This window comes from Paroedura picta, chromosome 8, assembly GCF_049243985.1.
Source record: "Paroedura picta isolate Pp20150507F chromosome 8, Ppicta_v3.0, whole genome shotgun sequence".
NCBI lineage: Eukaryota > Metazoa > Chordata > Lepidosauria > Squamata > Gekkonidae > Paroedura > Paroedura picta.
Genome location: NC_135376.1, coordinates 79,539,311 through 79,555,380, shown reverse-complemented (window position 1 = coordinate 79,555,380; position 16,070 = coordinate 79,539,311). Strand labels below are relative to the sequence as shown.

At 40.8% G+C, this 16,070-nt stretch overlaps 1 protein-coding gene across 1 annotated transcript in view; it reads left to right on the top strand.

Moving 5' to 3' along the window:
* Positions 1 to 16,070, top strand: part of COL13A1 (collagen type XIII alpha 1 chain) — a 152,777-nt gene that overhangs the window by 55,194 nt on the left and 81,513 nt on the right. The window contains exons 15-18 of the mRNA XM_077350539.1: positions 169 to 195; positions 1,146 to 1,181; positions 5,672 to 5,734; positions 7,801 to 7,827. Coding sequence (XP_077206654.1) covers positions 169 to 195; positions 1,146 to 1,181; positions 5,672 to 5,734; positions 7,801 to 7,827 — 153 coding nt within the window. The remainder of the gene's footprint in view (positions 1 to 168; positions 196 to 1,145; positions 1,182 to 5,671; positions 5,735 to 7,800; positions 7,828 to 16,070) is intronic.

Sequence of the window (16,070 nt, the reverse complement as noted above, 5' to 3'; positions counted from 1 at the left end):
CTCATGATTCTCTTGCTTACTAATTAGAATAGTTTCTGCAACCATGAAATAAAAGCAAGCTGTGTCATGTTGTTTATGCAGAAATAAATGGTTAGGGACCCTCTCATACATACTGTAGAGCTTCTCGGTTTTTTGCTTGCTTATTATGCAGTTTGATTTTATCTCCAGGGCTTGCCAGGACTTCCTGGACCAAAGGTGAGTAAAGAAACACTGAATAAATCTCAAATATTATGGATGCCTTCCCAAATTACTCATGTTTTTTTTTGTGAGAAAACATGAAATGCAGCAGAATCCACAGTATGATTATTCACCTGATTCTCAAGATGGTGATAAACATCCTAGTTATAAGGGAGCTAGCTAGCAATGCTTTGAAAACAATAAGCAAATTAGATAAGACAGCTAGCTGCCTGGAGAGAAAAATAGGTCATGTCCCTTTAATGTAGGCTTAATGGGATATTATTTATCTAGTGATATTATTTATCTGTATGCCATGTAAAGTTTCAGCTGCCTATTTCTACACATTAAGCCTCTGTTAAAGGAACATGGTATTTTTCTCCAGGTGTGTTGGCAACCCCAGAATCCGAACCCTGCAATTAAGTATTAAGAAGTCATTTTAAAAAATCCTGAATTCTCATGTTGGCACTTAAGTTGATGAGATGTAGAAAAGATCTATGCATTAAGTTCCTAATCTATGCCATGATATAGGGGGTTGCTCCCCTGATGCTATTTTCCAAAATAAAAATTTGTTCCCTGAAGCAGTGAAAAGCTTGCATCTATTTTAAAAACAGTACCGAAGGAAAGAGTTAACCACCCCCTGCACACACACACATACTGCCATTTGCCTGGTATTAACCTCCCTCTGCAACTGCTCTTTGTCATGAAGTTCCCATTCCAGTTGATTCTCCCCTACATCTGTTTTGCACTAAAAATGTGTGAATTCCATTATCATGAACTCAATTGGCACAATCTAATTGTCTTTTACTTGAGGATTCTAAGTGGGGGTGGGGGGTATAGCTTTTGTTTGAGTTCTCTGTGTACCAAGAAACTTCTTTAGATGTTTAGTTTATATTTTCCTGCAGGAGAAGGCTGAACGTTTTTAGTCTGTCCACTTCAATTCCGTAATTTCTCCCATTTTTCATTTTCAGGGAGAACCCGGAGTTCCAGGATACCATGGAAGAAAGGTACAAACAAAACATTTGAGAAGCACAAAGCCAACGAAAAAAATAAGTACGAGAGTGTTTTAAATGCATAAAAGTGGACCTGAGCCATCTGGGAAAGTGTTGGAAAAATACACCATCCTCTCTTTCTGTATATGCATGTATACCAGCACACCCTGGCTATAGCACTTCTGTCATTTCCTACCTTGACTGGGAGTGACTGGGACTGAAGTAAGTGTGACTTCCCCTTGAACCATCTCAACGTCTGTCCATTCCCCATGGGCAGCATCTGATTCCAGTTTTTCAAGAACTACTAAGCTTCTTAGCTGCTTAGGACAGTTCCTGCCAGGAGAGTCTGAGAATGGAAAAACTGTAAACTCTTCAAGATTTTATACTTCCCTGGTAAACACTTTCTTTCGCATTTGCGCTCATGTGCAAAATGTCATAACCTATAGCATCCCTAGGGGTCATTTAGCAACTCTACCAGGGATTTGTTTGATTCTAAGAACCCATTGATTGCACTGCCATGCAAGTGTGTATATGCTGGGGAGGGAGGGGGGGTGGCGATTCTTTATTTATATTTACTTATTTAGTCAATTTATATACCACCCTCCTGACAAGCCAGCTCAGGAAGGTGTACAACATCTAAGTAAAACAGTAAAGTAAGTTAAATAACAAGTAGCATATTAAAACCATCTATAACTAGCAGCAACACAAGTACAGCTATTATTTCTAGTGCCATCCATTTCAATAGAACTATTTCCAGATTAAGATGTGTCGTGGAGGGTGCTTTTTAAAGGGGGACCCCTTAGCTGTAATAGGATAACTGGCCTTTGAAACCTTTTTGTATCAATGCACATTAAAATGAATGTGTCAGGAAGGAGTGCAGAGAAATGTATATCTGATTTCCAAGAATCCACCCACCATGTGTCATCTAAAATAATCCAGTCCCATGAAAGGATTATATTGTATTCTCCCTGCCAAACATTCATTGGCCTGTTCATTGGAATATGTTACCTTTACCTTGCTTTTTTGTTCCATAATATATTTTGTAAGCTGTTTGGTTTGATGCTTTTGTTTATATGATGCTTATCTTGTTTTATTGTGCTGTTATTTATTTATTTTTGATTGCTTATGGGTTGGCTCGGATCATAGGGCTGAGTCTCAGTAGTTCTCGGTTCTTTGGTTATAACATTGGGGCATTCTTCTTAACAGTAAGAGTAATTTAAGAATGGGATATGTTAAGCTGATGTTGCAGAACCTTCACTGCAGTGGTTGATAAGAAAGTGGTTTCCCTGCAACCATTTGACTTATATGCAGCAATTTCCATCTGCAAAGCTTTTTACTACTCCCTGAAGGAGGACACTGATGGCAATAGTGTGCAGACAAAAGACTGATTTCTTCTTTCCAAGGCAAAGATTGGAATTGAATCTGGGTCTCCTGGAGCCAAGGCCAACAATCTGTTCCATTGAACACATTTGGTTGTCACAGACAAGAGATGCCTTCATTTTAATTAGAAGAAGAGTTAATTTAATTTAATTTAATTTATTTTTCAATTTTTATACCGCCGCTCCCCGAAGGTCTCGCGGCGGTTCACAAGATAATAAAATGCAGTAAATTCCATAAAAATCCATAAAAACACCCCTTATCACAATTAAACAGATGATGATCTCTTCCTAAAGAGAATTCTAATCTCCCAGTCCCTTCCCCATTCAGCCAGAGGGCCAAGTTCTCTTCTGATGGGAGCTGGTTCTAATATGCTGCTTTACTCAACCAGAAGGAGTCTCAAAGCGGCTTACAATTGCCTTTCCTTTCCTCTCCCCACAACAGACACTCTGTGTGGTAGGGGAGGCTAAGAGAGCCCTGATATTACTGCTCGGTCAGAACAGCTTTATTGCTTGGTCAGCTCAAGGTCACCCAACTGGCTACATGTGGGAGAGCAGGGAATTGCCAGATTAGAGGTCTGTGCCCCTAACCACTACACCAAGGTTGTGTCAAGAGCAGCTGACATGTAGTAGAACCAGCTTTGACTTATGATGGCAGGAGCCTCCTACAGGTCTACCTTGAATTAGAACTTCAGCAAAGATCGTGTTCTTCTGACGTTTTTATTTTCTTCCCTGTGTTTTAGCTAAATTAATTATTTTATGTTCTCTCCCAGCTGGCCATTTATTTCAAGGAACATGAACAATTAATTATCAGCTCTTGTTGGGAATAAATTATTATTTACTTTGTATCAAGCTAAAGTCATTGTTGATAATAATTACAGAGGTTCAATAATAACAATGAAGGGGAAAATCAATGACTTGACTTGCTACAAAGTGATAAAACAATTATTATGCCTCTGCCCAACAAGAGCAAAATTCAGGCTAAGAACCATCTGAGTTCAGTTCATATGATTAAAATCTTATTCCGTACTATAAATCCCACAATGAAAGATCTGCGTCCTGAAAGGAAAATTGCCATTGTGTAGCTGACTATATCTATGGAAGGTCCAGACCATGCCATGTTCCCCCTGGTGATAGTTAGCAACTTCCGGGGGGGGGGGGGAATGATCTTCCATAATTACAACTATCTTCTGGCAACAGAAATCTATTCTGGAGAAAATGGCTGCCTTAGAGGGTGGATTCTATGGCATTATATTCTGTTGAGGTCCCTTTCCTCCCAAAACCCCACCTTCTCCAGGGTTCACCCTAAAATCTTCCAAGAATTTTCCAGTCTGAAGTTGGCAACCATACCTGGGAAAACAGGCTGCATTGCGGGAAGAAATTGTTGATTGTGTGAAATTTCCTGGTGGTTTTTTGCAGCTAATTTCCCTTGAAATCCCTAAGTTAAGTCAGGCCTTTAAAAGAGGGTGCTTGTAGAATGGGAAAAGAGAGCAGAGAGAAAAGAAAGAAGTCGAGGGATAAAATATTAAGGAGGAGGGCAGAGAGAGAGAAACAAAAAAGAACAGTAAAAATGGAAATATTCTCAGCTGCCAGCCATCATGCTTATTGTGCAATGGTAACACATGGACAGTCTGTGATTGAAATGGCAAGGCCTCAGTGCCTTCTCATTGGAACCGCGTAATCGGAGAGGCTTGTTTTCTGTGAGGAACTGAAAATCATAGTCCCTGTGGTCCAAGGCCTATTCTTTTGTTGGCAAATACAATTTAGGAATTCTTTTTTTTTTCCCAGTGAAAATTCTGCTTTCTTCATTAATGGTCCTTGGGCTTCTATCTCTCCAAAGAACAGAACATGTCACTGATATGTGTGTGCATAGTTAAACTGTATTCCACAGGATAGTTGGTCTCCTTAGACTTTTAATCAATGAAAGAAACTGAATGTATTTCACCCTACAAGAGTCCTGGAATTGGTATCCGTTAGTGGGAAACAGCTTGGAAGACTTGGGGTCGCAGCCTTGCTGAAGCACAAGTTCCCACTAAACAGGCAAAGGCATGATAGGAGTGCTAAATTTCCATGCCTTCATTGAAAAATAGGGCATCCCTACTCCCACTCCCTAGGAGTAGGATGATGCTTTCATACATGAAACCTTAAAAGTGTTTTTTTTTTTTTGCCTAAAGGGTTTCCAAGGGCCAATACCCATAAAACCCACATTGACCAGAAGTATGTGCATGTATCTCCCCCTCAAATATGCACTTTCATTGCATTGCTTGCGCATTCAAACTAAGGTTTAAAGGTAAAGGTAATAAAGGTAAAGGTAAAGGTATCCCCTGTGCAAGCACCGGGTCATGTCTGACCCTTGGGGTGACGCCCTCTAGCATTTTCATGGCAGACTCAATACGGGGTGGTTTGCCAGTGCCTTCCCCAGTCATTACCGTTTACCCCCCTAGCAAGCTGGGTACTCATTTTACCTACCTCAGAAGGATGGAAGGCTGAGTCAACCGAGCTGGCTGCTGGGATTGAACTCCCAGCCTCATGGGCAGAGCTTTTAGACTGCATGTCTGCTGCCCTACCACTCTGCACCACAAGAGGCTCTAAACTAAGGTTTAATGTTTGAAATGGCCAAGAAAATTGAGTAAAGGTTGGGGGGAAAACCAAACAAATACATCTGAAAGGAATAGTTTTTAGGCCTCTAAAAATAATTATCCTGCTCCCCCCAAAAAACCTCAACGAGACACAAAATATTACTATTACTATTACTATTACTATTACTATTACTATTACTATTACTATTACTATTACTATTACTATTACTATTACTATTACTATTACTATTACTATTACTATTACCAAAGAAATAATGTTTAAATGTCTGGGCTAGACATCCAGAAAAAAGACTATATTTGGTTAGTACTTGTAAAAAGGAAGAATCACTATATTAAAATCATAGGAGAAAAGTGATATTTGTCAGGCTTCTCCTTCCTCCTTTCTAACATTTAGCAACACTGAACTAGACAGGCCAACTAGACGTGGGATTTCTGTCCACCATACCTTTAAATACCTTTCATCATGTTATCCATAAAAATTGTATCTCTTTTTATTTTCTTCTTGCATTCCTCTGCATCTTATCCTCAGGGTGAAGTGGGTGAAACTGGCTTAGCTGGTGGCCCTGGTGTTCCTGGACCTACTGGCCCAAAGGTAACTTCTGCATTGCATGATCAACCTCTCATATTCTTAGTTCACCTTAATACTACTACAGCATGTCTTCCTTGTACAGTTATTTATACAAAACCTCAGAGTGTAAGTGATACAGATGTTAAGGTACCTCAACTGGAAGAGGTTTTGTTTTTTAAAAAAGATAATGCACTGAGCAGATACAAGAGAGAACTAGGCTCTGTAGTACATGCATGGAAAATAACTTTTTGACAGGTTCAGCTTGATAATTCAGATGAGAGAAGATTCCTCTCACTAAAGCTCCTTGTCATGTCTGTTTGTTAAAGGTGGCCCAGAGTCCTCTATTTCTTTTGTCACATGAGCTGACAACAAATTTTCCTTTTAACTGACACATATGAAACTTAATATGACTATTGGGGGCTCTTAATAAAGCCGCAGTTTCCAGAATGTTTAATTAATCTACTGTTCCCTGTGGCCTGAAGAATGACAAATATCCAGCATTTAGAGAGTCACCTGAAGGCTGGCTGACTGTCATGTGGGCAGTCCATTTTAAACAACACAGGTTGCAGTACAATTTGAAAAAGTAGTTTCCTTAGTTCATGTCTGCAATGGAATATGCAGCAGAACAAAATATTTTGCACATAACAGGGGTGTTGCCAGAGCTGACATCCCAGTGTCCACTCCTCCCCATCCCCATAACGTTTAGATGGGGACTTGCCTGTCTTAATCATGTCATGTGATGTATTTTCTCAGTCTCATATTGGCTGTTGGTGCCAGGAAAATACATAGCATTGTGATGTCTCAGTACAGGAAAGTTGTCTAAGTTTTTTTGGGGTGAAAGAACACCACAAGTAGCTGCCATTTTCAGCAGGCATCTCCTGTCAAGTATAACATCCTGCTCCACCTTTAATGTACTAATGCATTAATGCCTGGAGTGTTCAAATAGATCAGATGATTGTAACTTTAAATTGTTTGTTCTATTGAACTTGTTAAAGAATCGTTCAGAAAAAGATATTTTGTTGTTGTTTATTTGGGATTTATCTATGCCTGAGGTTTAGTAGTCATTCTGTCTCCTTAGGATGACTTTGGAATTTTTCTGTGAGGAGTCAGGGATATCTGATAGAGGCTATTTAACACCTTCACCAATCGCTTCCCAGGAGTTCATTAAGGGAAGTCATGACTGTTAGCTGATGTAAGCCGAATATAGTTGTAAACTATAGTCTGTGCCCAACCGTGATGAAAATTAGAATGATTCCTTCTTACCAATATTTTATCTGTGTTTTTTCCCCCCATTTGGCATAGTGACAGAAAGGCCAGTCTTTACCATTCTCTTCATAACTGCATTGGCTTTCGCTTTTCAGAACAAAAAAAATTACATTCATCAACATACTTTGCTTCCTATATCTAATATTGCCTCTTTTAGAACTTACAGACACAGAGAGCTGCATCCTTCCCCCAGTTGTGTCCTGTTTTTGAAGGAGATGGGATTTATCTCATAGGATTTCCCTTTTGACAGTGAATATATACCTGCCTGGGCGCTTGTTCTCTAGTTGTGCAAAACAGCCAAATTCCCAAACACCTCAGTTATATGGATGTTTAATCATAGTAAATTCTTTACACCTGCATGGCTGGAAACATTTTTTTCCACAAAAAAATTGGCTCAAAAGTGATATAGTAGGAGTAATTATTGCACAGGTTCATATCTCTGTCTTGTTATCACGGTGCTTAATTTGTAAAAGCAGAAATGCAAATCCATTTGGAAATCTTATCTCCTCCTTAGTTAATCTTTGGTGCAAGCAATTAAGTCTGCAGTTGCTGGGAAGTGCTTCTTTCCTCATATGGTCCAGGTTTGTGCCCCAACATATGAAACAGATACCAGGGATGAGCAATTGCATAAATTAAGCTCTGTGCTATAGTCTCTGGTCAAACACCTTTTGAAGGGGTCGCTAGTGCTCAGAAAGCGTTTTTTATAGAGCAAATCTTTTAAATCTGTCTTTCATTTGTTGTTGCAGCTGAAATTCTAATTTCCCTTTATGTTCTGCATTTCTGTCTGTGTTTCCTCTCTTTCCATCTTTTTTTCTCTCACACAGGGTGGAAAGGGGGAACCTGGTATGAAGGTAGGCAAGGAAAATACTTTTGTGTCAGTTTGGCTCAGAAAGTGTAGTTACTCAGAACAATGTATTGTTACATAGACCTGGGTCCAAGGCAGACCTGTGGCCCATATAATGTCATATACATCTGTGTTGTGATTAACCACAAGCAGACATTCCTTGTTTGGCTCCGCTAGGCACACATACTGATACTCAGTGAAATCTACTTTTATGAGCTTGGTGGAATCTGACTCTCACCAAAGACATTTTTGACTGCCCAAACTGTTTTATGTTTTCTTGCTTTTCTGTGACTGGTGAGATGGTTTGGGATTTCTTTTCAATGTTCGCTTAGCTGACACATCAAATCCGCTCAAAGTCAGCAGCTCCTGAGGTTAAGGTCTGGCATACTTGCTTCTCTTTCTCTGCTCCTCAGATCTCTACTGAGGGGTTAAAATGCCCATATGTTACCTATTCAATTAAACGTATGCATTTTAAATGTATTGTGCTTAAAGCTATTACAACTTTGGCCTAGAGCCATCACAGACAAAGCAAAAATGCATTATGCTGTACATTTTAAGTGTCCTGGGAACTGATTCTCAGATTACTTGGTATAAATGTGAATAAGCTCTAAATTAATGTAAAATTGGCTGAGAGTATATGTATCAGGATACTTAGATCTACATTGACATTCCAACACATGTTTTTGGATAAAATCTACATAGTAATTATCTTTGTCCTTGTTTTTATTAACATACATCCCTATTCCTTAGTGCCCATGAGCAAACTTAAGAGTGGTACTAGGAAAGGAAAAGGTGTCGCTTTAATCTGTGGTGCAAAAGAGCTGCAAAAGGCCAATTATGCACGGGGTGGAATGCCCGGGCTGGCGGTGACAGGGCTGCTGGGTTAATCCCCGATTATGCCTGACATCACCACCATCCCGGCCACCGCCCAGCCCTGGCCCGACTCAGACCCTCGGATGGCCTGCGGTAAGTGATTGCAGATTCTTCTGCATTCCCTGAGATGCCATGGATGCCATTGGGGGCTAGGTCGGGCCAGTGCTGTGCATAATTGGAATATCCCCTGACCTATGGTATCTCTGCAGGAACACCACATGCCCCTGTCAGCTCCGCGGAGTCACAGAGCTGGCGGAGCATTCCCCCACCCGCACCTTGGTGAAAGAGCAGCATGCCGCTCCCCTGCCATTGTGTGGTGGGGACCCCATGCCCCTCACTCCTACCCGCTGCTGTCGCCACTGGGCAGCACACCAGGCTTTCCAGCCCCGGTGTTGTGCATGCATGTGCACTATGCTGGGGCAGTCCACATCCACTGGGGGATTCCTTCCCCCGTGCAAATGCGGAAAGCAGCGGGGCATGCCACCTCGAAGCAAGGACCCAACATCAGCCTGGTGTGGCTGCTGCTATGCATAATCAGTCAAAGATTCACAAACATGGCCTAGGATTGCCTAAAAGATTTGGAAAGTGGCTCTAAATCAGCCTTTCTCTTTGGCCATTCATCGATTATGAAACCCAAGATAAGTACATTTACCACTGTTCTTCAGTTATTTTGACATCAAAAAAATGATCTTTTCAATTTAGAATATTTTCTTTTTTCCCAAATGCATATCGGTAATGGGCAAATAGCTACTAATTAGTTCCTTAGTGGCATGTTTAATTTGGTTTCAGTTGATTCCAAACTTGCTTATTCAAATGCCAAGCCACGAATATTGCATAACAAAAGGATATACACATGATGTTGCTTTGGAAACTTCCGGCAGAAACATGCAATAACAACATTTTGATGACTGGAGCATAAACCCCCCCTTAGGTTGGTTTTATATTGTCTCTATGTTGATGTTCACCTAATCAGTGCAAACTGCACTGTAGGTCTCCTGTACACTGAATGTGCTCTGAGGACTATCTCTGTTAAAGAGCAGCATGATTCTTGGTGGGATTTCAGTATCTGTATCCTTCCATTAGCCTCTTGTGGTGCAGAGTGGTAAGGCAGCAGACATGCAGTCTGAAAGCTCTGCCCATGAGGCTGAGAGTTCAATCCCAGCAGCCGGCTCAAGGTTGACTCAGCCTTCCATCCTTCCGAGGTCAGTAAAATGAGTACCCAGCTTGCTGGGGGGTAAACGGTAATGACTGGGGAAGGCACTGGCAAACCACCCCGTATTGAGTCTGCCATGAAAACGCTAAAGGGCGTCACCAAGGGTCAGACATGACCCAGTGCTTGCACAGGGGATACCTTTACCTTTATCCTTCCATTATCAATGTATTACCTGCCCATGCATCAGGTTTCTGATTGAAGAGGTACCTGTTTTCATGCTGCATGACTGAACAAGAGGGTCTGAGGGAAGGTGATACAGCAAGTTTGCTGAAGCTAAACAGATAAGGTCTGGTCGGTACTTGGATGGGAGACATGCACTGAGCAAGGAATTGGACCAAATGACCTCCAATTTTAACCCTATAACTGCTTTGTCTTCTTTGGAACCTTTGGCATATTTACCGTTACATATCTACTATAACATCTCCTTAGACCTTTAGAACTCAGGTTTGCGATTCAGCTGTTTTTTCTCAAAGCAAGATGGGAAGTGGTTCAAAGTAAAAGTAAAAGTGAAGAGCTTGTTTGGTAGCATGTGTTCTGTTGGCACTTGGTGGCCAGTTCCACTCTGGTGAGGCAGCGAGAGAACAGCCATAATAGGAGAATCAGTGTGATTTTAGGTTACAAGTAAAATTTCCCATTGCAGCATCTGTCCAACAAAGCATGCTTTTCAGCCTTCATCTCTTTTCCTGTTCATGCCATGCCTGAGGTCAATGAGAACCGCATGCCTCCTTTTCAAACAACCTGTGCCGCCTTAAGGAATACTGTCTCACATTTTAAGCTCTGTGGTGTCACAATATTTTGGTCGGCAAGATGATTAAGGTGAGATAGACGATCTCATCACCTCCCTCTGTATTACTCTATTTGCCTTTATTTGACTCTCTTTGGCTTGGTTGGGAGGGGGGTGGTTACTACAACTTCAACCATCTGTATAACCATTAATGTAATTTTTGACAAAAGCTAGGAAGTTGCCGTCAAATAATTACTGGCTTCTCCATAAAAGATAACCAGCATGGGCAAATTAATCTGAAAACATTCCTTTAAGAACTGCCTGTGAGAACTACTTGTACAAACTTTTAACATAACAAATTCACAGTATAACTATGAAGCAGGCAAGGAAAAGGCATAGAAGGGATGTGTAGCTTCACATGTGTAGCTTCAAAATATTCTGATAATCCCTTTTTCTTTTCATTTGTCCCCAAGAACTGGTACAATTTCCCTTTGATTTGAATGTAAGGGCTCAATATGATTTTTTTTCCCTTTGAATCTTTGAGCAAAATTTCATTTGCTTCCAGGCACAATCCACATCCTTTGTGTTTTTGGTCTTTTGTTAGGTGGAAGAGTGTTAAGTGGTCTTGAAACTAATACTGCAGTTACCTAGTAATGTACTCAACTATTGCCTTAAAAGCCTCATGAGTGTTTGCCATAAGACTTGACAGCACTTCATGATTTTTAGCAAGGAACTGTGAAGTGAATGATATTGAAATTATTCTTCCATCTTTAGGAGTGTTCTGGTTCCTTGCATATTTTGGCTGTTTCAGTCCACATTTTTACAGGCCAGAATCACATGTATTTCTCACCACATCCTAATTTGAGGTCATTCACAGTTGCTTTATGATGGACAGCTTTTGATAATGTAAGTCATAAGACATAAGGGCAACTAAAGCCACACCTAAATGATACATGTGATATATGCCAGGGGTCTCTGACCTGCCTCACAGTCACACATGCATCAGGGACTCACCCTAAAAATCACTCCACTGCTTGATATGCTGTGGAGGAGGAGGAGGGGCTTCAACTTTTCTTCTCATACTTTTTTCCTTACCAGAAATGGCTGCAAGGCCTCCACCTTTTCAGACAATAACTGAAAAAGTGGAGGAGGCATTTAAAAGGTGTGCCGGACAGCTGATGTGTCATGATCAGATGCTTGGTGGGCCCTTTAAATGTCTCCCACTCCGCCTTCTCTGGCAGCGGAAAGGCATTTAAAGGGCCCGCCAAGCAGGTGATAATTAACAGCTGCTTGGCATGGTCTCCTCCATGACCCTTCCTTTAAACTAATCGAATCGTGGCTGAATCACCAATTGCAATTCAGCTACCAATAACTCAGCCCATTTAAAGTGCAGGGATGGGTGATTCAGCTCGTATAGGTCTGAAAAGTACCCAGATCAGCAAATAATCTGAATCATCCCCATCTTGTTCTGCCCTTAATCACTCCCAGCATTAAGCTCTTCTCTAGGGAGTCCTTCCTTCTCATCAGGTGGCCAAAGTATTTGAGTTTCATCTTCATCTGGCCTTCTAAAGAGCAGTCAGGACTGACCGATTTGTTCGCCTTGCAGTCCAAGGCATTACAGTATCACTATTAAATGAATAGCATCACTCTCACAGTCTGGTAATGCAATGAGGGCACTTACAAGTCACCATGTAAATGTGTTACATCTGTCTTCACCAAAACATAATGGTTATTTAGGTCATAGGTACAATATGTAACTATGCAAGGAATATTTATACTTAGCAGCAATGTTGTTCTTCACATCCACTTAGAAGTCACCTGCTGTTTTTTGTTCAGAATTGAGCATACAACTAAACAAAACATCACATATACATTTTCAGAAGTGGACTTGGAGATTATTCGTCACACATTTCATAGTTTGTGTGTGAATACAGCCCGTTCATTAATCTCTAGAGACATATCACTTCTTACTCCAGGATTTCCTGTCACCTAATGATCAGAAGGAAGCATTAAAGTTCACGGATAAGAAAAATAAATACTCTGTAAAACAAGTGATCTAAAGAGGATACCAGCAGGAAATTTTCCTGGTGGGCATATCTGAAAGGCATTATTTTCTTTCACCTCTTCATTTTGATCTGAAGCTGGAGCCTGCCCTCTGCTGGAGTGCTACAAAATGGCTGATTTGCATAATATTTCATATTTCAAGAAAAGGCTCAGCTGAACCTGGTTTCACGTTTTCATTTCTTACATGTCAAAAATTATTCTAATTTTTGGTAAATTGTGACACTTTTGGGCAAACACAGTTGCTTTGTTTCTATACATTTCAGCACTTTTTTGTTTCCTTAGCTGCTAAGTTGTCTTAGCATCGTGTGATTGTTTTGTTTGTTTTGTTACTTTATCTGTAAACTATGGACATTTGGAAGCAAATGTTGGTAGGTTAAAAAAAATCAGCAGATCCTATTAGCTTTGTACTAGTTTGCATTAAAATTTCATGGTTTCTTCATCTTCCATGCTGCATAACTTTGCAAATTCACTGCATGAGTGTTGGATCCGTGAGTTCAGCGACCAGGACACTTCAGCTCCTTATTGTGATCCCAGCAGGATGGTACAAAGAGGCAAAAACGGAACCAAAGAAACCCACAACCAACCCCAACTTATATACAAAAACCACACAATAGATCTTCCCGCCAGTGCTCTTTATTGGTCAGTTTCACTTCAAACTGACTGGCTCTGTCATGCAGGATCTAGCTGTGCATTGGCCAGTTACAGTGCAGGCTTACAATTCTGCCTCTGACCTTAAGTTTGGTCCTCAGCAGAACTATAGACATAACAATGAGTATTTAATTGTACTTAAAAAAACAGACAGGGTTGAATTATTTAGCTAACAGTACAGGAATGACAGAGAAGATCCACACACATAGCAAATAGTGTGAAGAGGGGGAAGAATGTCTCATGTCAGTGGTTATCATCTAAGGCAGTACTATCCCTGCTGGCTACATACCAACTGTTGTACTAACTGCACTTGTCCCTACTAGTCAGTAGTGAGACTGATACTGTCCTGTGACTTGCATGAGTCAGGTGGACTCGATGCCCTGGATCTAGTGTAAAGGTTACTTGCAGAATTATCCATTGAAGGAAATGTCAAATGAATGAAGTGATATCTATGACTGGACTATGTGGGACCTCTCAATGTTGTTATTTAGGCACAAATGTTTCGTTTAGAATAAAAGAAAAGACAAAAGAAAATGACAAACATACCTGTCAATGACCGTTTATGCACTGGGAACTTCACTGCCCCAGCTCCCGTGCAGGAGCACAAATCAGGGGTGGATGAGGTGCACCAGGCCAAACGCTTACCCATGTGGGTGCAGGAAGATGTGGGGCAACTTGCCACGACTAAAACTCCAGCGTGCAGCCTGGCATGAAACCTCCAGTGTGTAAATGGTCGATGTCAGGCTGTTGGTTTCTTGAGGTTCTGCACACTCAAGGTTGTTGTTGTTTTAGCGAAGTATGCTTAGAAGTAGTTCAGTGTTAATCCAACCTGAAAATAATTTTACAAAGTGAGATATGAATTCTCTGAAGCTCCAACCACTAATTACTATGAGCTTGCCATACAGCCTAATACTCACCAATGTTTCCGTCCTCTTCTTAGGTTTGCTTCTTATTAAAAACATTAAAGACATTCTGTGCCCTGGGTGCAGATACTGCAGTGCAAAGATCAGTCATACACTGTCAGCCTAATCTATTTTACAAAGCTGTTGTGAAAATACCATGGAGGACAGAAGAATACTGTAAACTACTTTCATTCCTCATTGGGAAGAAAATTGGGATATAAATGAAATAGATAAATACACTGAATCTATGAAGAGCCATTAGAGAAAGTGAGGTTACAAAAAAGTATCTAATTTGAGAAGAACATTGATTTCAGGGTGAAAGAAGTGGATATTGGAGGATATTATGCATATTATGGACACAATGTGGTGTCATCCCCAAATGAAGTTCTCTTCCCCTCCTTTGAAGCAATCACAAAGAGTCGTGTGTTTTCCCACTCTTATGAGCTCTAGTCAGTACTGGGATATAGAGACAGGGAAACACACCATATGCTAATGTCATATCATTGAATAGGTAAATGATCCTAAACATTATATGGGAGAAATCAATAGAAAGATGCTGTTTTCTGCAGCATCAAGGCATGGCCTGTAATATGTACTTCCAACTTTAAAATGAAAATGATTAAGAGCCAATATACATGCTCTGGTCACCAGAACAAGGCAACTGAATGGTTCCATATGGTACTTTGTATCACTTTACAACTTGTTTGTGTGGAGTAGCTCACCATACACCTGGAGTTACTTTCTTCACAGTAGCACAAACTTGCGAAAGAAATGTGATGTAGAAGATATCCATGGCCTTGCAGTCCATTACACAAGTTACTGCAGTTAAACTCAATGGAGATCTATGAGTCTGCACCATTTGCATAGGATTACTTATAAAGAAGTAATCCAGAAGTACAGGCAGGATTTCGAAGAGGCAGAGGAACTAAAGATCAAATTGCCAACATACGCTGGATCATGGAGAAAGCTAGGGAGTTCCATAAGAACATCTACTTCTGCTTCACTGACTATGCTAAAGCCTTTGATTGTGTGGAGCACAACAAATTGTGGCAAGTTCTTAAAGAGATGGGAATACCAGAGCATCTTATTTGTCTCTTGAGAAACTTATATGCAGGTCAAGAAGCAACAGTGAGAACTGAACATGGAATCACTGATTGGTTCAAAATTGAGAAAGGAGTTTGGCAAGGCTATATACTGTCACCTTGCCTATTTAACTTGTATGCGGAGCACATCACGAGAAAGGCGGGATTAGAGGAGTCACAAATTGGGATCAAGATTGCAGGGAGAAATATCAACAACCTCAGATATACAGATGATACCACTCTAATGGCAGAAAGTGAAGAGGAACTAAAGAGCCTGTTGATGCGGGTGAAGGAGGAGAGTGCAAAAGTTGGCTTGAAACTCAACATCAAGAAGAAGAAGAAGAAGAAGAAGAAGAAGAAGAAGAAGAAGAAGAAGAAGAAGAAGAAGAAGAAGAAGAAGAAGAAGAAGAAGAAGAAGAAGAAGAAGAAGAAGAAGAAGAGTTGGTTCTTATATCAATAAAACAAAGATCATTGCATCTGGCCCTCTCAATTCCTGGCAAATAGATGGGGAAGAAATGGCGGTAGTGACAGATTTTATTTTCCTGGGCTCCAAGATCACTGCAGATGTGGACTGCAGCAAAGAAATAAAAAGACGCTTGCTCCTGGGGAGGAGAGCCAGTTTGGTGTAGTGGTTAGGAGTGCGGACTTCTAATCTGGCATTCCGGGTTCGATTCTGCACTCCCCCACATGCAACCAGCTGGGTGACCTTGGGCTCACCACGGCACTGATAAAACTGTTCTGACC